Source organism: Arvicola amphibius, chromosome 1, assembly GCF_903992535.2.
Source record: "Arvicola amphibius chromosome 1, mArvAmp1.2, whole genome shotgun sequence".
Lineage (NCBI taxonomy): Eukaryota > Metazoa > Chordata > Mammalia > Rodentia > Cricetidae > Arvicola > Arvicola amphibius.
Window position 1 is genome coordinate 26,526,165 of NC_052047.1, and position 27,949 is coordinate 26,554,113.

The following is a 27,949-nucleotide window of genomic DNA, read 5'->3' on the forward strand; positions in this document are numbered from 1 at the left end:
GTGGCTCACAACCACCTGCGACTTTAGCTCCAGGGAATCCGCCCGCACGTGCAAGCACAAGGTGCACGTAGACTCCTGCAGGCGCACACCTGCGTACAAGGTTGCTACCTGGAGGGCGTGGCAGCACTTTAACCAGCACAACCCGATTCCACCGCTGCTAACACGGTACCAGGCCCTTCAGGACCACGCGGCAAATCTGGGTGGAGCCCCGTCAGCGATGGCCACGCCCCCGACGCTGTCGTTCACGTCACGGGCGCTGGAAGATTGACGCTAGAGGCCCGTTGGGGAGGTAGCTTTATGGCTGCTGGGGTGTCTGCTGCTCGCTGGAAAATGTAGTCCGCCCGGTGTCGTGAAAAGGTGGGGTGGGAGCTTGCGGCTGCCAGGATTTAGGGGTGGGAGATGGAGGGGCGCCGAGAAGGCTGGCTACTTCCGCTTGAGTCCGCCCCACTTCGGCAACCTGCCTGGCCTGGCTTGCAACCTGTGGGTCTGGCAAGCTGATCCGTGTTGTGTGGCGTCCTGGGTCACCCGCCGCCACCCGGTGCCCTTCGCCACCCTCCAGCGTGGTCCTGAGAGCCACTGAAAGACTTGGAAGCCCCGAGTGCATTGTAGCTAAAGGTGGCTGCGTGATGTATATCAAGGCGCAGATGGATAATTCACCAGTATTTATAATGCCCAATATAGGTAGAGCCCATCATTTACAAAACTTGTGAATCGGCAAGCCGTTTAAGCGCGATAGTGTAACATAAAATCTGGTTGTTAGATTTTTTGTTGTTCCTTAAAGACCCCTTTTTAAAAGTCACAGTTGATTTGGTTGTTTTCTTCTAAAGTATTTGGCGAGGGATTGGGGGACAGCAGGCTTGAGGAAGTCACTGGATTATCTTTCAGTTGGTTCTTCCCTCCCATCATGTGGATACCACGAATCGAACTCAGGCAAGTTCCTTTATTCACTGAGCCATCTAGTTGGCCCAAGTATGTCTGAGCATGGAATAAATGATGTTATTTATTGGGGAGAAATATATATATATATATATATATATATATATACACACACACACATATATACATAAATTCCTAGACAAGACTGAATTTTGCCCCTGGGAACTTGTAAATTCCAAGTAGAAAAACTCCTTACTGATTGTATAGATTTTCTGTGGTAGTTTTGTAGTTTGATATAAAAAAAATGACACTTCTCTTTTTAAGAACTTAGTTTATAGTCCCAATATTCCACCTCTGTGGAATAACTAGTATGTTACTAGATTATATTTTCTTGTGAGAAATTATCAGTTATTCACATGTTTGCTTTCTAGAAGAAAAGCAACTCTCAGACAAAATTAAAAATTTTTTATTGTATGTAGGAGTGTTTTACTTTATGTGTGTAAGTGCACCACCTTCATACCAGGTTTCTTCAGAGAACCTGGGTCCTCTGAAAGAACAAGTGCTCTCTAACTCCTGAGAGGTATCTCCATGTCCTGACTAGATTTTTGTAAAAATAAGTGTAACAAATAATGTGGACATTTGAGTATTTAAGGAAGTTTACTTGGCTGGTCCCTGTCAACAGCAGGCAATACTAGCAGGAGGCACTCTACTGCACTAACCTTACATTCCAGTAAATGCACTCTGCCTACCTGTAGTGCGCACCGTGCTCAGGAGAATTCATATAATACCATTGTGTATCTGTGGAAAATCATCTTTTGTGTACCACAAATGTTAGTATTTCCAGAAGTGAGTATTAAAAAGAAATACCACAAGTATTAAAAATATCTTGTATTTTTAAGTTGATATTTAGAAATCACATTTCAATTTTTTGGCATCCTTTTGGACATTTTCAATTTTATGAGATTAAGAAGCCCTTTTCTTTTTTTTAATATTTATTTATTATGTATACAGTATTCTGTCTGCATGTATCCCCACAGGCCAGAAGAGGGCACCAGACCTCATTACAGATGATTGTGAGCCACCATGTGATTGCTGGGAATTGAACTCAGGACCTTTGGAAGAGCGGGCAACGCTCTTAATCACTGAGCCATCTCTCCAGCCCAAGAAGCCCTTTTCTTTAACCAATTTGATGTTAATTAGATGGCACAATTGAAAATTAATTCTATTTTGCATCAGTAAGTAAATCACTTGAGTATGAGCTGGCAATGAACTGGAATAGTTAAAATATGACACTTGATCAATCTTGTTTTCTCTGATCCATGTTCATAGCTTTCGGAAGGTCTCCTTTGCCTTGAAGGAAACCGGCAGCTGCAATGTTTCTGTTAGCATTGATCTCTAGCATGTTTCTGTTTGTTTTGTTTTAGACAGGATCTCTCTGTGTAGCCCAGGCAATCCTGGAGCTGACTATGTACGTATCCCTGGCTGTTCAGGAACTCTTTATATAGACCAGGCTGGCCTCACTCACAGAGCTCCACCTGCTGCCTGTGCTAGGGATCGTGGGCTAGGATTAGGGGCGTGCACCACTATTCACTCCTAATTCTGAATTTAGGACCTAAATTTAAAGGAATCTGTCGACCACTTCCAAAATTACATGAATTGCATGTGTGAAGAATTTGTTTCCTGCGGTTTTGAAAGGTGTTTAGAACATGTAAATGATAAGCACTGTTTTAGAGCCTGTGGGCTATAACTGGATAGGGACTGGATGAGGGATCTCTATTGTTTTGTCTGTTTTTCTGTTAAGGAGTGATTTGCTCCCTGGGGAAGTAACTCAATGACAGAGTGCTTGTCTACCAAGCTGGAGGCTCTGGGTTTCAGTTCCATCACTGCAAAAAAAAAGCGGGGGGGGAGTTTTTGTCTTTCTCTAGCTGTAATTCTTACAGGAATTTAAAACAGACTTACATAAGTTATCTGTTTTAAACATTTATTTATTTTTTTTTAATCTATGCAGTGTTCTACCCACATGTATGCAGGCCAGAAGAGGGCACCAGACCTCATCATAGATGGTTGTGAGCCATCCTGTGGTTACTGGGAATTGAACTCAGGACTCAGGAAGAACCAGTCAGTGTGCTTAACCTCTGACACATCTCTCAAGTCCTACGTAAGTTATTTTAAAGTCACCATATAGGAACTTGACCACCTTATATTAATGTGTAATCAAAACTGGAGGAAAGTAAAAAATTAAGTGTTGTACTTTAAATTTAGTTGTATTGGTTATTTATATTTTTTAAAAAAATTTTTAAAAGATGTATTTACTTTGGCCTAGAGAGTAGTTAAGAGAAATTGTTGCTCTTGAAGTGGACCTAAGTTCAATTTCCAACACCCACATAGTGTGTCACAACCATCTACAACCCCGTTCCAGAGGTTCCAAGATGCATACATGTGATACACATGCATACAGACAAAAATTAATACACATAAAGTAAATCTACAAAATATTTATTTTTATTTTCTACTCATGAATGTTTACCTGCATGTATTTATGTGCACCATATTCATTTCAGGGTTCAGAGAACTAATAGGATCCGTAGAAACTAGAGTTGGAAAGCTGATAAGCTGCCAGGTGATGCTGGGAATTGAACCCCAGTCCTTTGGCAACTAGTGTGTTTAACCACCTCTCCAGCCCCTTTATTGGTTATTTTTAAAGTGTATAGCTTTTTTACATGTGGTCAATTGAGGAATAAAGGAATACATCTTTTTTTTGGGGGGGGGGTTCTCTGTAGCTTTGGAGCCTGTTCTGGAACTCTGTTTATCAGGCTAGCCTTGAACTCAGAGATCCACCCGCCTCTAGCTCCAAGTGCTGGGATTAAAGACATGCACCACTACCATCATTTGCTATAAATCTACATTTCTACCTGTTTAATTCTATTATGTATGTGTCACATCATTCCCACATGTTTAAGTTCTGATCCAATGTTGATTCAACCATCATCAAATTAATTTTTTATGTCAGTGTTTTCCACAAATTGCCGTAGGTATTTTGTAAGTCTAGAGCGTCAGTTATGGATCTTTGATACAGCTTTTTGTTTATTTTAGTAACAAAAATTACTGCCCTTACCATAAGGACAATAAGAGATAATTTATTCTCAGCCAAAAATGAGAGGTCAGGTTCCAGGAACACAGATTAGGTTACCCTAAAAATCGTGTCCAGGCATGGAAGCAGTTCTATGAGGTTATATAGCTGAAAGACAGAGGAAAGTAAAAAAACAAGTCATCTTCTAAGTCCGTTGGAGGGAATTAGGTAGGTGGAGTACAGCAAATCTAGAAACATTCCATTCTAAGTGTGGGGGTCCCGAGATGGCATTCGAGCTGTGGGCTTGGTGGAAGCTAGGCTGTCACTCATGTCCAGAGAGGCTTCAGCTGACAGACACTGAGGATGTCGGCAGACAGCTGTGTAGAGAGGTTTTTCTTTGGACCACCAGCTCACAAAAAAATGACATGGAGACTTAATAATTATGAAAGCTCGGCCTATAGCTTAAGCATATTCCTCACTAGTTCTTATAACTTAAATTAACCCATTTATATTAGTCTGTGTTCTAGCGCATGGTGTTACCTTTCTCCCATCTTGCACCTCCTGTCTTTCCTGTGTCTCCTGTGTGCCTGGATTCTCTTCCTCTTCCTCTCTCTCCCAGGAAATCCTACCTATACCTCCTGCCTAGCTATTGGCTATTCAGCTTTTTTTACACCAACCACTGCTGCACACCTTCACAGTGTACAGGTGTCTCACAACACAGGTGGGCAATAAACCTGCTGTCGGGATATCCCATGATAGTTTGAGTCTGCAGATCCCAGTCAACCCTGAAGACTCATTTCATCAGTTGATCTGCCTTCCCTTGCAGAATCTCTGACAGAGACATAGCTTTCATCTGGGCACTTCCTTTCAGTTTGTTCTTTTGCCTTGCTGAGCACGGAACTTGGGGGGCACACTGGCAAGCGGTCTGTTACTTAGATACCCAGCCAGTTCAGTCATTTTTACTCAGAGACGTGTTTCTTCTTTGCCTCCCTAAAACTCCCCTGACTTCTGACATTTCTCTCTGTGTAGATTTCTCGGCCACTGGTGTTTAGACAAACCTCAGTAAAATGACTCTTCAGGCGCTGGTGCACCATGCGGCCTCCATGCACTTGAACAGAACAGCCGTGTGCTTTGACGAAGGCAGCAGCCGGCCCCCGGTTTGCTACACCTACAAGACTGTGCTGAGCGAGGCTTCTGAATTATGTGATTTCCTGCTGACACACTGTGACTTTGGAGGAATTCGGGAAATTGGTCTCTACTGCCAACCTGGGATAAGCGTACCCTCCTGGATTTTAGGGTACTATTTCTGGGATAAACTGATATCACTCTAACCTAGTTTATAATTTTTAATACATAGCACACATTGTAAGCTATGTTTCTATTAACTTGAATTTTTTTGCATTATTTTATCAATTTTCTAAAGAAGTTAAAGTACACATTTATTCTAATACTATTTTTAATTAAATTATTTTAATCATTTTAATCATTTAGTTTGGGCTTATTAAGGAGAGACTAAAAGTTTTTACTAATGGAATATTTAAATTTCTCCACTAAAGATTACATTTGTCTGTCAAAAGAAAACAGCTGAAGCATTATATAACTGTTGTTAGCTCACAGAAAAGCACGGAGACACCACTGCAGTCCTTGTCAAGTCTTTGAAAATGTTGTATTTCTGTACATTAAGTGTTGAGAGCTCTCAGATATTCACTGGGCTCAAGATAAAATAACTATTTACAACTGAGGCGTGACCCTAAAATTAGTGAAATTCGAATAAATATTAGAAAGAGGGACATCGAAGTGCTCACAGGAGGATTTTGTCCATCTTGCTGACCTTGCACTTGCCCTTCAGGATTCTTCAGGTCCCAGCGGCTTATGCACCTATGGATCCAGACTCACCACCGTCATTATCAGCTCACTTTATGAAGAAATGTCATCTGAAGTATGTTCTCGTTGAAAAAAAGCAGGCTAATGTAAGTCGTGGTGTTTAAGTGTTTTGGAAGGGTGTGAAGTGGGAGGGAGAGAGGGGAAGAAAGAGAGGGAGGGAGGGAGGGAGGGAGAGAGAGAGAGAGAAAGAGAGAGAGAGAGAATATTCCAGTTTAAGAGTTCTCTCAACCTGTGACTTCGAAGCCAGCCTCCTCTACCAAGCTACTTCCAGGACAGCCAAGGCTACAACAGAGAATTCCTGTCTCAGAAAACCAAAAAGGAAAACAAAGTTTTCTCCTCTGTCTTAACTTCTTAATCCACCAACTCTGGCAGTATTTCCCAGGACCAGTGATGTCACTGTTGTGGTTGAGTGTGTGCTGTGGGAAGTTTCCTGCACAACATAAGATGGTTAATCGCATTGCTGCCTTCCACAAACTAGAGACTACTAGCACCTTTTCGGTATGACATCCAAAAATGCCCAGATCTTCCCAAGTGTCCCCTCTCCACCCTGAAAACTTCACTGAGAACCACCCCTCTATGATATGAAAATATCTTCTAACCTTATGGCATTGTGTGTTTTCCTTTCCTGCTTCCAGATTGTTCCCCATGGTGGAAAGTGCCATAGTACTTGGAGAGTCTACTTTTATGCACTTATTTCAGTGTTAAAGAATTATAAATAAACTTACATTTTGAAAAAGAGATCAGCTTTTAGACCATACATTAGTGAAAAACTAAATTAAGTATTTAAAACAGTTTTAAGTATAAGGCTGGAGAGATGGCTCAGAGGTTAAGAGCACTTGCTGTTCTTGCAGAGGACCTGAGTTCAGTTCCAGCACCCATCCTAGGTGGTTTACAAAAGCCTGTAACTCCAGTTCAGGATATTCAGTGCCCTCTTCTGGACTCTGCAAGCACTGCACCCACATGTTACACACACAGACAAGCAGGTATACAGATACATATAAAACAAACTCCTCCCACCCCCAAAACAGGGTTTCTCTATTTAGCCCTGGCTGTCCTGGAACTCACTCTGCCTCCTGAGTGCTGGGATTAAAGACGTGCACCACTGTGCTCAGCTAACCTGGAACTTCTATTAGAAGGTCCTGCTGACTCCACCTCATCGTGTATTTTGAGATTACAGATGGGTACAGCTTTCTTAGATCATGTGGCTCTATATTGGTGATTGTCTGAACTACCCATCTTCTCATTTGTTTGTTTGTTTGTTTTTTTTGGTTTTTCGAGACAGGGTTTCTCTGTGGCTTTGGAGCCTGTCCTGGAACTAGCTCTTGTAGACCAGGCTGGTCTTGAACTCACAGAGATCCGCCTGCCTCTGCCTCCCGAGTGCTGGGATTAAAGGCGTGCGCCACCACCGCCCAGCCCATCTTCTCATTTGGAGAATAACAAATATTGCCTCTGAAATCTCTGACCCTTTGTGTGGAGTTAAATTCTGCTTCTCCACTAACATCTCAGTCATGTGCCGAAATCTCGGTGGAGACCTCCAATTGCCACGCACCACGCCCCCGTGTCTGCGTTCGGTGCGCTTGAACCCTGTTACCGATCTTCGGGCAAGGGACAGGAGGTTAAAATACACACACACACACACACACACACGCACGCACGCACGCACGCACACTCCCAAGAATGCTCCCTTTATTGTGTTCAGGTGCAGACTATATAGAGATAGCCACGCCCCAGCCAAACCCACCAGAAACCACTCAGCCATCAGGAACTCCTGAAGGTCTCGTGCTCAGAGCAGCTGTAGGCTCTCAGATCAGGGGATTACAAGAAGTTCAGGATCGGGGGTCTCTCTGCTCCCAGCAGTCATGTGCTGTTATTTTTCACCACGTTGCATTACAGTTGCGTGTTTTTATATACATCTGCTTTCAAGGTGAGTTTGAAAGTAAGGACACTTAACTCTTAGGTATGTCTTATTTCTCCTCGTTCCCAGATAGTTCCCAGCTAGTACTCCCATCCCTGGTCAAGCCATATTGAATGAGTAAATGGATCTTTTACATTTCTATAAAAGAAGCCTTTTTAATATGCTAATATTTGTAAATATTTCCTCTAACAGAAATTCAGATCTTCACATGAAGCAGTTTTGAACTATGACACAGTTTCAGTGGAACATAAGGACCTGGTGCTCTTCAGACTTCACTGGGGAAATGGCAAGGTGGAGGTGGATGATAGAGAAACCAGCACGAGTTCTGAGAGCAGCATGGAGGGGAAGGCACACGTGGACATTCGGCAGGAGCGTTGCTTAGCTTATGTTCTACACACCTCGGGGACCACAGGGACACCAAAGATTGTCAGAGTGCCTCACGCATGCATACTACCAAATGTCCAGCACTTTCGGTGAGTCCTGTTCTTTGAATCCCTTAGAATTTGTGCTTTAAGCTGGGTGTGGCGGGATTTGCAGTAGTCTCAGCGTTTGAGAGGCAGAAACAGATTGCAGGTTTGAGACCAGTTTATGCTGTGGAGAGAGGCTATCTCAGGAAAACAACACAAAATAAAAATCTCTCATTTTAGCCGAGCAGTGATAGCCCACACATTTTATTCCAGCATTCGGAATCTTTGTAAATCTTGATCTAAGTGGATAATCCTAAATAACTGATCAGTTGGATCTGCCTGGTTGATGTGTATATTTAGTCTTCTGCAGACAAGGTATGTACTTGTTAACAGGCCAGTCACAGAATGCGTGCGGCGTGCGTGTGTGTGTGTGCGTGCGTGCGTGCGTGTGTGTGTGTGTGTGTGTGTGGTTGGAGTTAAGATCCCGGGACTCATGTAACAAGCTGGGCACCCCACCAATACCTCTAACTCCAGCTCATATTTTCTGGCCGCTAGCATCCCTCCCTCACACGTGTGTGCAATGCACACACAATGTCTTCAGAAATAAAAGTGAAAAATAAACAGAAGGAAGAGTCTACTGAAGGGAGACCAGAATATAAGAATGAATTCTTATGAGGAACTGGCTCACACAGTGTGGCTGAGGAAGTGTGGAGGCCACAGAGTAGGCAGCTAGGAGAGAGTCAGTAGCAGGCTGGGACCCCACAGGCATGAGATTGTCCACAGCATAGTCAGAAAACACAGTCAGGTGGGGTGGGAAATTAACTGTAGACCCACAGCTGGTGCTGCTTCTTGTTAAAAATATTTTAATTTGCGTATATGTCTGTATATACTTGTGGGTGTGTTATGTGCAGGCAGAGGCCAGAGACTTTGGTTCCTTCTCGAGCTGGAGTTACCTAGACCAAACTGCCTGACCTCTCAATAGGTGCTGGAGCACTAGTATGCTCTGATCCATGAAGCCGTCTCTTCAGCCCTGTTTGGTTTTCACTAAGGAGAAATTCAGCCATTAGGATTGATAAAACTCAGCTGATTGTGGGCTGGGAACGTTCAGCAGAATAACCGACAAGAGGGTGTACCTTTACTAACTAGCAGCTGCCATCCTTCTGTTCTCTAACTTCTCCCTTAAAGGGAAACCCGTCCGTATAACTGGTGATTCACATCTGTAATTCTAGCTCCTGGAAGGCTGAAGCAGGAGGATTGCTGTGAGTTTGAGACCAGTCTGGGCTACATAGTGAGTACCAGGGCCAGCCAGAATGTCTCTATAAGCAAAAGAAAAACAAAGCAACAAAAATAAGAACAAAACAAAAATGAAACCATAGTAGAAAGAGAATTCTGGGGTTATAGCTCACTCTGTCTAAATCGACATATCAGAAAGTCTGTCTGGTAGAAGGGGGGAAATGGTATTATTTAAAGGGCTTTCTTCTATTTATTTATTTTTAATTTTTTTTTTTTTTGAGACAGGGCCTCACTATGTAGCTCTGACTGTCCTCAAACTCATAGAGACCCACCCTTCTCTGCACCCAAGTGCTGGGATTGTGGGCATGCACTACCATCCCCCTAAAGGGCTTTCAGTCCTGCCTTCTGTAAAGAGGGTTTCCAGCAGCAGCTGCACCATTGGTTAATCTGAAGAACAAAGTCTGAAGCATCCAGAAAATGTTCTCCTGATAACTGATTTCCCCCTCTTCTTTGTTTGGGTTTATCTATTTTTATTTTATGCATATGAATGTTTTCCTTGCATTCATGTCGGCGTACCTTGTGTGTGCCTGGTGTTCATGGATGTCAGGAGAAGGCATGAATTCCCTGGATCAAGAGTTTCAGATGGTGGTGAAATACCATGCAGGTGCTGGGACCTGAACCTGGGTCCTTTGCAAGAGCAGGAAGTGCTTTTGACCTCCCAGCCGTTTCTCCAGTCCCTACCTAATGGTTCTTTAGGGTCTGTGCTTACCCAGGCTTGGTTGTTCCTTACGACAGCTATGCTCTGTCTGTCCCTAGGGTGCTTTTTGACATCACCCAAGAAGACGTTTTGTTTCTGGCTTCGCCTCTGACCTTCGATCCATCTGTTGTGGAAATATTTGTTTCTCTGTCCAGTGGAGCCTGTCTGCTCATCGTGCCAACTTCTGTCAAAGTGTTCCCAGCCAAGTTAGCTGATGTTCTCTTTTCCCGCCACAGAGTGACCGCTCTACAGGTATAGTTCAGTAGCAACAGAAAAGTTTTCATCTACATTCTTCTAATGTTATATGTCTTAGAGAATCCTTTATATTTCTATAGTTCTTCCCAGTGGATTAATGGTGTGCAGTTAGCTCATCAAAGGTACCACCTTGTGATGGCACATTTATTTTTAAATGAAAGAGAGTTCAGTTAATCATGCCTAGAGAATCATTTATTGTGCATTTGCCTGTAGTACAACTGGAGGAACTTGACTTTGACTATGGTGTACTGTTGGGGTATCTTCTCTCACAACATTTAAGCATATTGTGTTTCCTACTAAACGCTAATATATTAATTGCACCATTACAGAGGAGCTAAGAACCAGGTGTGTTAGCACCTGCCTGGACTCTCAATCCTTGGGAGGTAGAGTCTTCTTCCTATAAGGAGCTCAAGACCAACCTCTGCTACATAGTGAGTTCAAGGCTAGCCTGAGATACCTAGAATCCTGTATTTAAAACAAACTAAGGATGCCAGGTGGTAGTAGTGCACACCTTTAATCCCAGCACTCAGGAGGTAGAGGCAGGCAGATCTCTGTGAGTTCGGGGCCAGCCTGGTCTACAAAATGAGTTCCAGGTCAGCCAAGGCTACATGGAAAAACCCTGTCTCGAAAAACCAAGACCAAACAAACAAACCCAAAACAACAATCCAAAACAAACAAACAAAGGAGCCTGGCAGTGTTAGTTCCTATTGCTATGAAGAGATTCTATAACCACAGCAACTCTTATGAGGAAACATTTAATTGGGGCTGGCTTACAGTTCAAAGGTTTAGTCCATTATCATGGTGGCACTAAGGTAGACATGTGTAGAAGGAGCAGCAGGCTGCGTCCTCCCGCATGGCTAGCTTTACACCTGAAATAACAACATACAAATTGTATTCATTTAAACACTGCCTGGCCCATTAGTTTCAGCCTCTTAATGGTTAATTCTCACATCTTGCTTTAACCCATATTTAGTAATCTGTGTAGCACCGCGAAGTGGTGGCTTACTGGGAAAGATCTTAACCTGTGTCTGTCTTGGAGAGGAGAGTCATAACGACTGACTCACTTCCCTTTTTCCCAGCATTCTGTTCTGTCTACTCCGCCTACCTAATTTTCTGTCCTATTAAAGGGCCAAGGAAGTTTCTTTATTAACCAATGAAAGTAGCACATAGACAGATGACCCTCCTCCATCAGACATGGTGCTGGAGAAGGAGCTGAGAGTTCTACATCTGGATCAGCAGACAGCAGGAAGAGAGTGAGAAAATGAGCCTTGTTTGAGTATCTGAAACCTCAAAGCCCATTCCAGATGACACACTTCCTCCAACAAAGCTACACCTACCCCAACAAGGCCGCAGCCCCTAATAGTACCACTTCCTATGAGCCTATGGGGACCATTTTATTTAAACCACCAAAAGGCTAATTTGTGCAGCCAAAATATTCTTGGATGTGTGGCCTTTCAATGACACATGGTCAACTTACCAGGGCTACACTCTTAAGAGAAAACTGACAGTTGCTAATAGCTCCTTGGTTAGGGGTGGAACATTTTTCCCAACTCTTCTCTCCATGCTGGGACTTGATCTGGCCTGGGCTTGCATGGATTTTGTGCACGCTGTCATACCCACTGTGAATTCAGATGCTGTCCTTGGAGAGGACAGGTTCAATTTCTGTCACTCGCATGGTGGCTCATAATTGTAACTCCAGTTCTAAAGGATCTGACACCATCTTCTGGCCTCTGAGAACACCACCTATGCATACATGGTGCACACATATGATGCACACATAGGCATAGAGAGGAAGCACTCACAAAAGTTATAAAACAGAGTGTGTAGAACACAGGTTGTGAGATATTACATTGTAAATGGTTCAAAGAGATGGGGCTGGAGTGATCGCTCAGAGGATAAGAGCATTTGTTGCTCTTCCAGAGGACTTCAGTTTGGTTCCTGGCACCCACATGGTGCTCACAACCATCTATCACTTCAGACCCCAACATCTAGGGGATCTGGTGCCTTCTTACATCCTCAGGTACCCACATATGTATGAAAATAAAACACTCATAGAGATAAAATAATCCTTTTTTTGTTTTGTTTTGTTTTTAGAGACAGGGTTTCTCTAGGTAACAGCTCTGGCTGCCCTGGAACTTGCTCTGTAGACCAGGCTGGCCTTTAATTCACAGAGATCCACCTGCCTCTGCCTCCTGCGTGCTGGGATTAAAGTATGTACCACGACTGCCCTCTTTTTGTTTCTTTTTTTTTTTTTAATTTTAAGATATTATATTATAAATGGTGAAAGATACTGATACTGGGTGTGCCAGCAACACGCCTTTAATCCCAGCACTCAGGAGGTAGAGGCAGGTGGATTTCTGTGAGTTCGAGGTCAGCCAAGACTATATAGTGTGATCCTATTACAAAAGTCAAAAAAATGAAAGAAAAAAACATTGAAGCTATGGGGCTGGAGTTCTGTGGCTGAGTGTGTTTGCTGTGTCTCCAGGGGTCGCCCCCCGTGTCCCTGGCTCATGGAATTCTGGCTCTAGGGACCCCTGAACCCTTCTGTGGCCTCTGTGGGCACTTGCACATATATGCACATACCTACACGTAGTCACACACATATACATAGAAATAAATCTTAAAGAATTGAAGAGAGCCGTGTGTGATGATGCGTACCTTAAATCTCAGCTCTCTGCTAGGTCTGTGGTTTCACTAAACTTCCTTTTTTTATTTTTTGTTTTTCAAGACAGGGTTTCTCCATGTATCCTTGGCTGTTCCTGAAATTACTGATTCTGTAAACCAAGCTGGCCTTGAACTCACAGAGATCTGTCTGCTGAGTGCTGGGATTACAGGCGTGTGCCACGACTGTCTGGCACTCTCTTCTCTTCACTGAGAAGAGAGAGCTCTTAATGCTGGTGAGTCTCACCAGTGCAGTAAGGGCAAAAGGAAGGGTAGGAAGAGTAGGAGGAAGAAGAGGGAGAGAAGAAAAAGGACAAGGCAGAGGAAAAATTTTGTGTATAGATAGTATGATCATGTGTCTGCAGAACTGGGAAAGGCAGGGAGAGGAAGACATTAGTACTAATAAACATTTAGCAAACCTGAAAGATACACACTCGATATAAAAACCAGCTGTACTTGAATGTGTAAATGTATGCATATGGTCATATGTATTTCTCTCTATATATATTTCTATTAAGGAAATGCCTAAAGCAAAATTAAGAAAATATTTCTTTACAATAGCATCAAAAATAATAAAATAGGAATAAGTTTAAAGAATAGCAAGACATGGTTGTGGGGAGGACGGAGGAAAAAGAATAGCAAGATTCGTCCACCGAAAACTCTAGCATCATTGACGGAAATTAGAGACGCACCTATGTAGATAGGCTTCTCATACTCATGTAGAAGTCTAAGCATTGTCAACAGGGAGTTCTCACTCAGTCTGTAAATTATATTAAATGCACTATTCTACCAAATCCCAGGAAATGTTTGATAGAAGTTCACAAGTTGATTCCTAGATTTTATAAGGAAATGGAAAAAAGTCCTAATTTATTACAGTGGAGTGCCACTTGATAATAAAAAGAAATAAACTGTTTATATATACAATAAAATGGATGAGATGGAAAATATTTATTCTGGTTTTATAAATAGGGCTTGCCAACTGAAAATTATAGCCTTAGGGCTAGAGAGATGTCCCAGTGGTTAGGAGTATTCCTTGCTCTCTCAGAGTTCAGGCCCTAGCACATGTGTCTAGTGGTTGACAGTGCCTCTAACTCCAGCCATAGGCATCCAATGACCTCTTTTGGCTTCTGCAGGCACCACACATACAAACATAGACAGAAATAATAATGCATCTTTAAAAACAATAAAATACAGTCTTACTGTCCTCGTAGGTTCCAAATATAAAGTCCAAAGTAATTATTACAGTGTTTACATACGGAAGGAGGAAACTAAGTGATTTTATTGTGTTTCCAGGCAACGCCAACATTGCTGAGAAGATTTGGATGTGAGCTCATCAAGTCCACTGTCCTGTCAGCGCACACTTCTCTGAGAGTACTGGCCCTCGGTGGGGAAGCCTTCCCCTCGCTGGCTGTTCTCAAAAGCTGGAGAGGGGAAGGCAATAAGACACGAATATTTAACATTTATGGTATCACAGAGGTGTCCAGTTGGGCGACTTTCTACAGGATCCCCGAGGAAGGTCCTTAATTCTCCTGTGAAGTAAGGCTTTAGTCACTTTCAATAGAGGGAGGAGTCTTCTCCCGAGATCTTAGCATTAGCCCTGGGGCTTGTGTGTTTTGTTGAGGAGGGGCGGTTGAACGTGACGCTGTTGAAGGTGATAGTCTTTGCTCGCTAAGCCCACCCTCCACCAGGGAGCTATGCTCCTAACCCTACCGACAGGGTTTGTCAGGCGCTGTAGTGATAATATTTAAGACACTATTTCAAGTTAAGAATCCAAAATCTTTCTTAAACTGGTGACAAGATCCTACCAGATCCTTTTGTGACATAACACATGGTACCGAACCATTTCCCCAGGCGTCTTTGCATTGTACCATAAACTGCTTTGTCTTTGTTTGCTGTAGTGGGAAGTGGTGCCCACATGTGAATTTTAAGCCTGCCCTGGGCTGTGTTTTTCCGCAGACACGAATCTCCCGTGCAGCTGGGGTCACCAATCCTCGGAACGGTGGTCGAAGTCAGGGACACAAACGGCTCCCAGTTCACGAGGGCACCGGCCAGGTATTTTTAGGTTGGTTTATATTTGTTGGTTGATTTTTCAAAAAGAAAAATCAGATGTTTCTTATGTTCATTTCAGTTTTTTATATAGAATGCACTTTTCCGTGATAAATTTTAGTCTTCATAATCACAAGATATTTAGTATTTACCCAATAGTTTCACATGCAGTTTCTAATAATCTAGAAACATGAAGTGCTAGCATTTGTAGACAAAACTATCTAGCAGTATTCTAAGGATATTTTTAAAATCATATATATTTTTAGAAATAAGTTTGGTTTTATCCTTTTGCTAACTTCCTGAAGTTATTGTGCCCAGGTAGCATGGGTAGCATTAAAAAGTCTCCTCATTTTAATATAGTCAAGGTTTGAATCTTAGTCACTGAATTTTAGAGGTACTTTGATTTTGATGTTGTTAAATCAATTTTCCGTGGATTTTGTGACATTGGAGTTTGTGTCTTTGAAAGGTGGGGAAAGCAGAGTGTGTTTCCTGGATGGTGAATCGGCAGTGCCTCCTGGCACCATGCGGGCCACAGGAGACCTTGTGACTGTGAAAGACGGAGAGATGTTTTTCTTGGGGAGAAAGGACAGCCAGATCAAGCGCCATGGCAAACGTCTTAACATTGAGCTTGTACGACAGGTAGAGCCATTTGATATTAAGGTGTCTCTTAGTGTATTAGGCAGCCGAGGCAGCTACTGCCCGGGTGCCAGTCCTCTAAAGCTCACATGCCTGAAACAGCACTCGGGAGGGCAGAGGCAGGCGGATCTCTGAGTTAAAGGTCAGTCTGGTCTACAGAGCGAGTTCTGGGACAGCCAGGACTACATACAGAAGCCCTGTATCAAAAACCTAAGAAAACAAAACACAACAAAAATCCCAAAATAATTGCAGTAAAAGGCATGGATAATTCAAGGTATCTCTTATTTCCATCAGGAAGATATTTTGTTTGATTGTTTTGTTTTGAGGCAGAATCTGTTTATGTAGCCCAGGCTAGTCTAAAAATTCTAAGTCCCCCTGCTTTGGCCTTCCTATTGTTAGGCTTACAGGAACGACTTTCCCAATCGGCCTTCCTAGTGTTAGGGTTACAGGCACGACTCCCCAACCCTGGCTTTAGATGGACAATTTTTAAATGTTTGTTGGGGAGGGCGCACGTTCTGAGACAGGGTCTCTCTGTGTAGACCTGGCTGTCCTGGAACTCACTTGAAGACCAGGCTTGAACTTGCAGAGATCCTCCTGCTTCTGCCCCCCTGAGTGCTGAGATTAAAGGCATGCAACGCCACTGCTCAGCCAAGATGGCTATTTTTAAAATAAATAAGGGTCTGGAGAGATGGCCCAGTGGTTAGAATGGTTACTGGTCTTGCAGAGGACCCAGGTTTGCTTTGTAGCAAACAGTTCACAACCTTTTTTCTGTAGCTCCAGTTGCAGGGCACCTGACTCCCTCTGGCCTCCTGCAGCACCTGCACTCACATGGTGCATAAAAACTCACACAGGCACACATACATAAAAATACATGAAGGGGGTAACAAAATTAGACTCTGAGACCTATGAAAATAAATTGGTTTATTTGCTCTGGAATGTATTTTTGCGGGCAGGGGGGACTGGTAGCCTCTGTTAGTAGTAGATACCAATAGCAAGCAATTAAAAAAAAAAAAAAACTCAGGTATTTCTGGAAGTTATTCAGCTGTACTGATTTAGATCAGTATAGTACAGCAAATCCAAGCATTCAGGAGCCCGTTTCTAGATGCCCCCATTAGTAAGTGAGGATAATCTCTTCCAGGTGGCTGAAGAACTTCACCAGGTGGAATCCTGTGCAAGTTACGTGGTATAATCAGGAAAAGTTGATTCTCTTCGTCGTAACCAAAGTTGATTTAGTAAAGGATAGCATCTTTAAAGAATTGCGGAAATGCCTTCCAACGCACGCTTCTCCCTGATGACATGGTGTTGATTGATGCTCTACCATTCACGTGCCATGGTAAAAGTGACTTAAAGCAGATGCGTGCGTGCTGGAGAACACTATTAGTTTAACAGCTGCATAAGTGCCGTTGTCAGCGATACTAGTATGAATTACGGTAGAGTCTGTTAATCACTTTGTGTTAACTCATCCTGATGAGAGACTCCTGTGGGCTGGTGGTATTCTGGAGTAGGCAGTTTCCCCCCAGACCATGTGCTGAGTATTAATGGTGCAAACTTGACAATACCTGAACAGAAAGAAGCGAAAGGAGGAAAGACTTGGCCTCGTGGCTTCATAGTATGTCTGTCTACCGGATGGGAAGGTTGCAGTGAGCAGCGTTGGATCATGTGATGGCAGGCCAGGAAGCAGGGTGAAGACAAGTCTGTCTCCTTTCCTTTATTCCCTCGGTGCCTCCAGCCCATATTCAGGGATGGTCCTTCCTACTTCGTTCATCCTCCAGAACGTCCTCTTAGACACTCCCAGGGGTGTTCCTCAGCCTCGGGTGACTCTGAATCCAGTCAGGTTGGCCATGAAGGTCAGCCATCACAGCTAGACAGTGGTTCTCAGATCACCAGAGAAACAGAACTAATGTTTAGATAGGAATATAAGAACACTATCAGGAGCTGACTGGTGTGGCTCAGAAGGTCTCGCACTATGACTGCGAGCTGAGGGGTCCTAAGAAAGCTGGGGCTGAGTTCCGAGAGTCAGGGGAGCCAACGGTTTAAACACTGCTGCGGGCAGGGCGTCTCCCAGCACATCCAGTGAGGCTGAGACAGCGGTGAATGTCCTACCCCCTCCCCCTGCTTTTTGTCCTGTTCAGGCCTCCAAGGGCTGGAGGAAGACAGTTTTCTTTTAGAGTCCACTGATTCGTGTGCCGATTTTATCCTGAACTCTCATTACAGATGTGCCCAGAAACGGTGTTTAGTCCATGTTAAACAGTAGGCCAATCCCACAAACCATTCAAGTTGACACATAAAATGGAATCTTTACAGTAGTAGACTTGAAATTCTGCCTAATACTACTTAGCTTCAAATTATATTCCCTTTTGCAAAGGGCCTTGATGTGCATTTCAGAATAGCCTTGATTTCACTGTATAGTCCAGGCCGCAAAGTATATACTCTTAAATTACAGGGAGGGCCACATACCGTAATCCCAGCACTGGGGAAGCTGAGGCAGGAGGATTACCAAGCTTGACAACCAGCTTGAGCTACATAGTAAGATCCTGCTTTCAAAAAAACAAACAAATAAAAAAACCCTATGAGGCTAGAAAGATGTCTCAGTGGTAAAAACGGTTGACTGCACCGGCCTGGTGGGTGGTGACTTGATGCTGCGATGGAGAATGTTAAGTCCCAAGAGTTGTATCGACTTACACAGAGACACGTTTTAGCGTGCATCGTTGTGTGTGTGTGTGTGTGTGTGTGTGTGCGTGCGTGCGTGCCATTCTTGATAGTTCCTTACCCGTGGCATTTTTATCTAACGCATACTCGAGACCACATCTTGTCTTCATAGCGTTGGCCTTCAGAACTGACTCTCTGTTCTCTATGGTCTCTGAGCTTTACAGTGAAGAGCGTGTGGCTCATAAACACAGTGACTCTGGGGCAAAATTAATTTGCTTATTTTATGGGGTGGGATCAAGCCTAGGCCCACGTAGGTGCTGAACATGTGTTCTACTGCTTGGGTATACCCCCAGCTGCATGGTTAAAGTTTAAATGTTATTTTAATGTTTGTTATTTCTTTCATACTAAGGAAAAATTGATGTATTCTGAATTAAACAAGATATATTTAGACTACATAAACTTACCGGAGCCTAGGAATAAGATCCATGGAAAGAGGAACTTTGGGAAAAATTACAGTATTTATGGAAGGTACAGTTTCTTAAATACAAACTTATTTCTGTAATTCATTCTTGTAGGGAAATTTAGTATTCCTAGTAAACTAGTAAAAATGTTTTAAGAATGTTATTTCTGTCCATGTGCCAAGTAGCATGTCTTCCTTAGTCTAGTTAGTTCATACTAAAGTTAGAGTGTTTAATTAAACTGTCTCATAAAGACATTCATTGAAAGGGAGCTAATTTAAAGGTGCTAGTGTCTACTCGCCTACTGACGTGACTTTTCTCGGGAGAGGCAATGCAGTGCCTGTGCTCCTCGCCACGCTAGAACCATGCTCTACCGGGTGGGGCTGCCATCGCATGTTGGCCTGCCATTAGTCCTGAGAAACGTGCAGTAGCTGTGTGCTACTGCTCAGGCATTTTTAATGTGTCCCAACAGGCTAGCAAATGTTCTTAGATAAGATGTAGATTTTTCAGCAGGCGTTGGTGTCCCAGCCTTTAACTCCAGCACGTGGGAGGCAGAGGCCAGCCTTGTCTTCAGAGCGAATTCCAGGACAGAGAACCTGTCCGAAAACAACAGCAGTAAAATAAGATTAGATTTTCTGAATGGGTCTGGAAGCAGATGCATTTGGTCAGTCTTAAAAACTGAGGACTGCGTTGTTAGCGCTCACCGTAAGGCAGTGTGAGCTTCTATGAAGTGGACAGTGTCCTTCCATGTAGGGGAATAGCAGCCATGGGGATCTTAGGGGCTAGTTGGTGAAGCAGATGTTTCTGTGCCTATTTCCTATTTTACGGAAGGAAAACTGCTCTAAAGGGCATCATATTTAGAGATTATAAGAGTGAATCTGTGACAGAGTTGATGGTATAGTGATAATCATTAGAACAGAAAAATAACTTATCTTAATTGTTAGCATTTTTTGTGATGCTGTCTGTGTTGTAGGCACTGGCAGCTCTGTATTGCTTGTTACGATAACAGTCTGTGGTTCGGGCCTCTTACCCATGTCTCTCCCTCTCTGTGTGTAGTCTATTCTGAGTCTTCCTGGAGATCCCGAGGATGCTTGGAAGGTTCCCGAGGACTCAGTCTTCTTAGATAGCGGTGGAGATTCCCTCAAGTCCACTTGGCTCCTCAATGAGATTGAAAAACTCACGGGCACATCCATGCCTGGGCTCCTGGAGCTTATTCTCAGGCAGATCTATCTTAGAGGTATACCACCCAATCGGTCAGACCGTGTTTGCACAGGAGGACCTGAAAGTCAGCAAGGGATGTGCCACGAAAAGGAAACTCGGTGACACGGACCCAGAGGACCCAGAGGAAGCCAGCGGCAAACCTGCACAGCTGAGCCGGTCTTGCCCTTTGCCCACGACAGCGATGGCAACGGTCTGATTGCTCTCAGCAGAGGGAGTCAGCTCCTGTCTCTGGGCACTGGGGGCATTTCACTAAGTTAGGACACTGCCCGTCAGTCTGTCATCCTGATTTCATCCCACAGACTGACACTCAAGCACCAAAAGACTTAAGTTCCTCCAGTTCCGGAGGAGAAGTGAAAAAGCCATCAGTTTCTCAGGAGGGGAAACCTGCAGCAGGGGCTGAGACGGTGCTGCGAGAGAGTGTGGCGGTCAGACACGGGCAAATGCGTAGATGCGTCCCCTCTGCTGGTGATGGCAGCTGCCGATCAGTCTTCCACAACCGTGTACATCGGCTCCCACTCCCACAGAGTGAAAGCGGTCGACCTTTACTCTGGGAAGACGAGATGGGAGCGGCTCCTGGGAGATCGAATTGAATCCTCAGCATGCGTGTCCAAGTGTGGAAACTTTATTGTAGTGGGTAAGCTTCTGAATCTGAGGTTCATAGAGTTAAATTACACACGCAGCACACACATGGCACACACACATTTTCAGTCTGACACCCGGATGGAAGCTTAGTTCTGTATTGCTTATACTCTGACTTTGGCAATGTTGAATTTACCACCTCACTTTTCTCATGGAGAAACAGAAACCGTAATAGTTTCATGATGCTGTGGCACACATTGTGTTGAAACCCACTGACCCACCGCGGTGTCCCTGGGTCAGGAAGTTTGGAGGCACTTAGCTGATTATCGAGTCTCATGCTTCTGTAGGCCCTGTGGGCTTTATGTGGACTGGCAGGTTGCTTTCAAGATGGCTCACGACAGCACTGTCAGCACAGGGGTCTCTGCTCTTAGCTGGTTCTGCCACATGAGCCTCGCTCTATAGCTGTCCTGAACATTGCATGACACGGCGTCTGACTTCCCTCAAGAGTGATGACCCCAAAGAGAAAGCCACAGGCTCTAAAACTGGAGACCATCATTTTTGCTTAATTGTCTTCATTAAACATAGATGACTAGGTCCAGTCCTTGCTCAGGGTAGAGAATTAGTTTCCATTTCTGGAAGAACATCTAAGAATGTGTGGCTTGTATTTTTAAACCCATGACAACTCTCAAAGAGTTCCGGGCAGGATGAATCAAGCCAACAGTCCAGTGGTACACTGCAAGGCCCACACGCAGCTCTTCAATGATGGTGACACAGAAAATAGCTTGGAAATTGAATCTCAAGAGCAATGACCTGGCCGTGGGCAGAGCCATGTGAAGTAGCAGTCAGAAGCATCCTAAATGGCTTCCTCAGACCCCATCCACTTTCGTCTGATTCCGTGTGCCCAGGTCTCTGTAGCGACTGCATTTGGAGGGTTTTTTACTCTTTTCTACGTCAGGACCCCCTGAACTACTTCTCATCCACAGCCACACTTGGGAAGAGAAGTTCAGTGGAGTTCTAAGAATACCGCTCTTAGATTTAAATCCTGATTCTGCCGCATGGTAACTTTGAAATTTTGGTCCTTTAGTTAATCTGCTTCCATTGTTTGTTATCCATAAGTATGAATATAAATATTTGACAATGTAGGCTGGGGATGTGGCTCGGATGGCAGAATGCTGCCTAGCATGTCAGGGCCCTGGGTTCGATCCCCAGCACTGTATAAACCAGATGGTGTGATGATGCACAGCTTCTATCCAGCACTCAGCAGGTGGAGGCTGAAGGATCAGAAGGTCTTCCTCCCCGGATAGGATACCTGAGGCTAGCCTAGGCTAATGGCCCGGTCTCATAAGAAAAATCTCTGATAATATAGGAAATGTGCAGTAACATTATTAACAGTGTTGTTATTCATGGTAGCTTTTCTCAAACAGCTCTGAGAATCTGTACAAACTGTTTAGAATAACCGTCGGTAAAAGGAGAGTAACCCGAGGCTCTGTGACACACAGTTTGTCCAGTCACAGCCAGGGCAGATTTGAACCCAGTTCTGCCAGTGTGGGTGTGTCCGTGTGCTCGGAGCTGAGAGACTACTTGGTTGTCTCTTTCCCCCATGTTGGTCTGTGTATCATGACATCAGGCTTGGTGGCAGGTGTCGTTTACTGACTGTCTTGCTGGCCCGCAGTGATATTAAAACAAGGGACGCTGGGTGTGGAGGTGGCACCTGTAACTCAGCACTCGGGGCTGAGGCTTGGGCTGGGTGAGAGACCTGTGCCGCCAAACCAGTACAGGTCAGGATTTTACAGGATGTGCTCTTCAGGTTCTGCTTTATGTTTGCCAAAAGCTATGTCAGGTGCGAGAACAGACATATGTAAGAAGAACATGATATAAATTGTCATTATTTAAACTAAATATTTTTATCAGTGTGTCTTAATCTCATCGTTTATACTTTGTTTCTCTGTAGGTTTGCTATGATGGATTAGTTTAATGTTCTAACAAGTAAGAGTGGAGAAACCATTGGGCATTTACTACTGAAGATGCTGTCAAAAGCTGCCAGCCCTGGATCCCAGCACAGGACTCATTTATGTCGGGTCTCATGACCAGCATGCGTATGCTCTAGACATCTATGTAAGAATTCCCTGCGACCGTTGTCACACTGTAACAGAGGGGCGTGCCACTGTTGTGTGCGCTCGAGTCTGGAAGGCAGACATTAACTATAGCCTAAGTATAACGTTTAGTCTGGAAAGAAGTGATTAGTCAAGTGTTAAACATCTTAAGACTTTTAACTTTTTTTTAAAATATTTATTTATTATTACGTATACAGTATCCTGTCTGCGGTGTATGCCTGCAGGCCAGAAGAGGGCACCAGACCCTATTACAGATGGTTGTGAGCCACCATGTGGTTGCTGGGAATTGAACTCAGGACCTTTGGAAGAGTAGGCAGTGCTCTTAACCTCTGAGCCCATCTCTCCAGCCCATTTTTAACTTTCTTTCAAATACCTTCTACAATATGAGGTATTCAGAATGACCATAATAGAAAAAAAAAGCCTATTTTAAGATCCCATTACATGAAAATATCAAGTTTATATAAAACTACAAGAAAACTGCAGTAGTTTTTTTTTAAATAACAGTGAATCAAACTCACTGTGTATAAATAGAAATAGAGAGTAATATAAGTGATTAGAAAAACCCAAGACAGAAGATAAAAACAAGAGCATAAACACACAAGAGGAAGCTGCTGAGGGCATAAATGCTTCAGACCTTTAGCAGTTGAAGTGAGACCACTGAGATCACAGGGACGGACAGTCACGTCCAGAGAGGGGCAGCTCGTGTGAACAGGAGGACCCGACACAGGAGGACAGTCACGTCCAGAGAGGGGCAGCTCGTGTGAAACAGGAGGACACCACACAGGAGGACAGTTTGAGGTCTGGGACACAGCTCACTGGTACAGTGCTTGCCCAGTGTACACGAATCCCTGCGCTTGATTCCTCCAGCCATACAAACAGGTGCCACGTGTGTAATCCCAGCACTCGAGAGGCCCAGTTATGTGCACATAGTAATACACAGGTGAAGTAAATGTAGAGGAGTAGTGTAGCTGTGGAAATCTCATAATCTTTGACCAAAAAAAAAAATGTTTCTATGATTCCATCCCTGGCAAAATCATCAGAAACATAAATATATGCACCAACTTGTTTATAAGATTGAGTAATTGGTTTCTAACAGCTTTTAGATCAGGAAGAGATTATTTTGGATATAATGCTTTAAAATTATTTTTAAGCCACTTGTAAAATCAGTGAAAGAAACATACTGAGTTGTGTGTTCAGAATGAGTATATACACACATGTGCATCCATGAGGCATGCACATGCATGAGCATGCATGCGCGTGCGCACGCGCATGCACACACACACACACACACACACACACACACACACCAGTTGATCAAAAGGGAAAATCGGAGGTGTTATCAGTATCATTGATGTCCTTCGCTGCTCTGTGCTATCTTACCCGAATGGTGGTGCATGCCTGAAGTCCAGCCTGAGGAGGCCTGAGGCAGGAGAGATTCTGAGTGAGGTGAATAGGGAGGGCAGGGGAGAAGAGAGAGAAGCCTGCATTCCTCTGGGTGCTGGCGCCTGTTCCTTGGTTGCAGCATGTCAAGGTTCAGTCGTAGCCCCTCCAGAAGGAACATAAACCAACTTAGCTCTGTTATGTGTGGACTTGTTAGCAGTGAATACAACCTAATTGATTCACATTCTTACTTTCAGGAAAAAGAAGTGTGTCTGGAAGCTAAGCTGTGGCCGGATGCTCTCTCTTCTCCATGTCTGAGCCCGAGGCCTCTGTCGCCTGTACTGTGCTAACGCTGGCGGGCTCTTACTGGCTATAATCCTGTAGGCATACAGTCACTATTAATTTAGCTCTTATCTTTATTTCTGATTTTGATGTTTAAAAGTTTTTGTACTTTTCAGCTAAATATAATACACATATATTAATGAGTTAGAATTCACTTACAATGATTGAAATTATTTGGGGAAAACAAGGTAGCAGATGTGTTGATGTTTTTATTGTATTTATTTCTTTAGTTATTTTTAAGCCTTTAAAAAGATTATTTGTATGTGTAACACTGTCTGGTGCCTGAAGAGGGCTCGGGCTCCCCTGAGACTGGAGTCACAGATGGTTTGGTGAGCTACATTGTGGGTGCTGGGCCCCAAACCCGGGTCACCTGTAAGGACAGCTGTGGGCTTCGTCACTGAGCCCTCTCCAGACTGTGCGTGACCTTGTTAGACAGGGTTTTCTCATTTATAGGAAGAACTTCTTGTCTGTCCCTTGCAGTGGTGAACACCTTTAATCCTGGGTGGATCACTGAGAGTTCCGTGCTAGCCTGGTCTACATAGTGGTTCCATCCTGGGCTACATGGTGAGACCCTTTCTAAAAAAAACTAAGCAAAAACAAAAACAGCAACTGAAAAGCTTCTTGTCTATTGTAAGGAGAGATGTCTTGTTCATTTTTTTCTAATTTTAAAAATTGTTTTTCCTTTTTTTTTTTTTTTGAGACAGGGTTTCTTTCTGTAAGTTTTGGAGCCTGTCCTGTCCTGGAATTACCTCTTGTAGACCAGGCTTGCCTCTGCCTCTAGAGTGCCGGGATTAAAGGTGTGTGCCACCACTGCCTGGCTGTTTTTTCCTATCTAAAGGTAGATTTTTAGCTAGGCCAGTGGTGGCATATACCCTTAATCCTAGCACCTGGGAGGCAGAAGCGAGGCAGATCTCTGAGTTTGAAGGCCAGGCTGATCTATAGTGGTGAGTTTCAGGACAGTTGGGCTGTTACAGAGAAACCCTGTCTTGAAAAACCTAGGAAAATAAAACTTAAAGCTAGATCTTTGTGTTAGTTTGGCTTTGTTTTACGTTCAAGGCTGACTTTTTGTCCTGGCTCTGAGAGCAGCACTGGTTTTCTGGCTGCGTGTGCGGTGTGTGTGTGTGTGTGTGTATGCGCGCGCGTGTGCGTGTGAGCGTGTGCGTGCGCGTGTGTATGCGCGTGCGTGCGTGTGTGTGTGTGTGTGTGTGTGCACGCGTGTGCGAGCGTGCCAGTGTCATCGACAGTGCCAGTGTGTCACTGTTGCTGCTTAGCTCCAGCCTTGCAGATTTGTAGTTTGTTGTAAAGTGGCCTCCACAGGTAAGGCACTTACTTACTGCCAAGCCTGACCAGCATGAGTTCAGGCTCCTTCCCACATGGGGAAGGAGAGAAGCAGGTCCCACAAGCTGTCCTGCAGCCTCCACGTGTGCCCTGTGGCACGTGCAATGTGTACACATACATGTGCACGCACACAGTAAATAAATAAATCAGCAAATGTAACTTTTAAAATGGTAAAGGTGCTTGGTTGGTAAATCGTCTTCAGCGCTCTCAATTGCTTCGGTCACAACATGGCTGCTGCGGGGAGCGTAGTTTGGAAGCACTGCTGTGGACAGCCGCTCTTCTCTTCCCACGGTGCTGCCGGCGGTATGTTTGCATCGGCTGTGTGGATGGGAGCCTGCTCTGCTTCACTCATGAAGGAGAGCAGGTGAGAGGCAGGTGATCTAGTTCTGTGTGTAACCCCACCTCCAGGGACTGGACCCAGGGGACTTGCTGTGATCAGCGATTGCTCTGTTATTGAGCTACATTCCCAGCCCTTGTTGATGAATCTTTACTTCCTTTCCCTCTTTCTCTCTCTCTCTCTCTCTCTAGGTGTGTAGGTCTGACGTTAATGTGTCTTTCTCATTCACTCTCTATCGCCACTATACACACACATACACACACACACAAACATATATACGTAGTATATATATATGTATATATTATTATTTTTAATAATTTCTTTTGATACAGGGACTCACTTGCTATCCTGGAACTCAGTGTGTAGACCAAACTGGCCTAGAACTGAGATGGGCCTGCCTCGGCCTCTTTTTTTTTTCTTATTTTATAATTTATTTATTTGTATTTATGTACATTGGTATTTTGCCTGCACATTTGCCTGTGTGAGGGTTGGTGGATCCCCTGGAACAGGAGGTTACAGACAGTTGTGGCTGTCATATGGGCGCTGGGATTTGAACCCCGGTCCTCTAGAAGAGCAGGCAGTGCTCTTAAACCACTGAACTCCTCTCTCCAGCTCATCTCAGGCTTCTTGAGTGCTGGGACGGAGGCATGTACCACCTGGCAGTGCTCAGATTTTTATTTAAAGCTCTAACTATTTACACTTAAACTCCTCAGTCCACTTCCATCTCACTTGGTTTGGAAAAACTTGATTAGATTTTTCTCCCTTTCTCTTTTTTTCTAGAGCTGGCTTTAGAACAAAGGCTAAGTTCCACACCCTGTTCAAGATTGTTAATAATGCACTTTGAGGACATAATACAGTTCTTTTTGTAAACACAGTGTCTCTGAACACACCAGTAGTAATTCTCAAGCAGCTCAGAATTAATTGTAACAGCGTTGTAACGTAACTTGTTCTTGTTTTTACCACCGGAGCAGTCCAATGGAGAATGAAGCTGCTTTCCAGAAACCGGCATTAGATTTTGGTCTCTGGAGTTACCCAGTTGTCTTCCGTTCACCCTTTGCTGTCTGTAATGAGAAACCCTGCAGGCTTAAGAAAGTGCTGCCCCGGATGAATGACTGACCGTTCCTCTTCTCCTTTGAAGGTGTGGCGCTTCTCTGCGGGAGGACCAGTCTTCTCATCCCCGTGTATCCCAGCATCAGAACGAGAAGTATTTTTTGGTTCCCATGATTGCTTTCTGTACTGCTGTAGCATGGAAGGTCACCTGCAGTGGAAATTTGAGACTACACCGCGAGGGTGTACGCACTCCCTTTGCTTTCAGTAACCAGAGCTGCAGCAGCGAATCCCTGTTGGCGGCTGCGTCCACCGACGGGGAAGCTGTGGATCCTTGAGTCTCAGAGTGGCAAGCTGCGAAGTGTCACGCACTACCGGTGGGAAATTTTCTCTTCTCCTGTGGTCTGGGAATCCATGCTTATCATTGGGTGCAGAAATAATTAGTGTTTACTGTCTGGATTTTTGTGTAGTGATATCAGTGTAGTCCTTGTAAGTATATATAAGTATAAATGTATGTGATGGGTTTTATATTAAAGATTGTATTTGGGTAAGAATTTGTCTGCTGTACTTCAATAGAGAGCAAACCATGTTTATTTCTTATGAGAAGGGAATGAGGATAAAACACATGCTATAGTTTTTAATTATAAACTTGTAAGATTGATTTATTTTATGCATAGGATGCTCTATCTTCCAGTTCACCTATATGCCAGAAGAGGGCATCCAATCCCATTATAGATGGTTATG

General features: G+C 44.0%; 1 protein-coding gene across 1 annotated transcript; it reads left to right on the forward strand.

Annotated features, from left to right (window-relative positions):
* On the forward strand, nucleotides 1-27,716 carry Aasdh (aminoadipate-semialdehyde dehydrogenase). Its single transcript, XM_038316611.1, is given in 29 exon segments — nucleotides 1-357; nucleotides 2,885-3,034; nucleotides 4,976-5,243; nucleotides 5,796-5,916; nucleotides 7,938-8,218; nucleotides 10,202-10,394; nucleotides 14,352-14,573; nucleotides 14,575-14,594; nucleotides 15,015-15,082; nucleotides 15,085-15,120; nucleotides 15,571-15,743; nucleotides 16,879-16,914; nucleotides 16,916-17,023; nucleotides 17,025-17,087; nucleotides 18,814-18,877; nucleotides 18,880-18,917; nucleotides 19,904-20,065; nucleotides 20,067-20,226; nucleotides 20,229-20,312; nucleotides 20,315-20,487; nucleotides 20,489-20,698; nucleotides 22,599-22,683; nucleotides 22,686-22,763; nucleotides 24,401-24,516; nucleotides 26,049-26,103; nucleotides 26,106-26,185; nucleotides 27,297-27,446; nucleotides 27,448-27,522; nucleotides 27,524-27,716. Coding segments are annotated over 27 exon segments (3,207 nt in total). The 5' UTR covers nucleotides 1-357; nucleotides 2,885-3,034; nucleotides 4,976-5,013; the 3' UTR covers nucleotides 27,650-27,716.
* The last annotated feature ends 233 nt before the right edge of the window (nucleotides 27,717-27,949 follow it).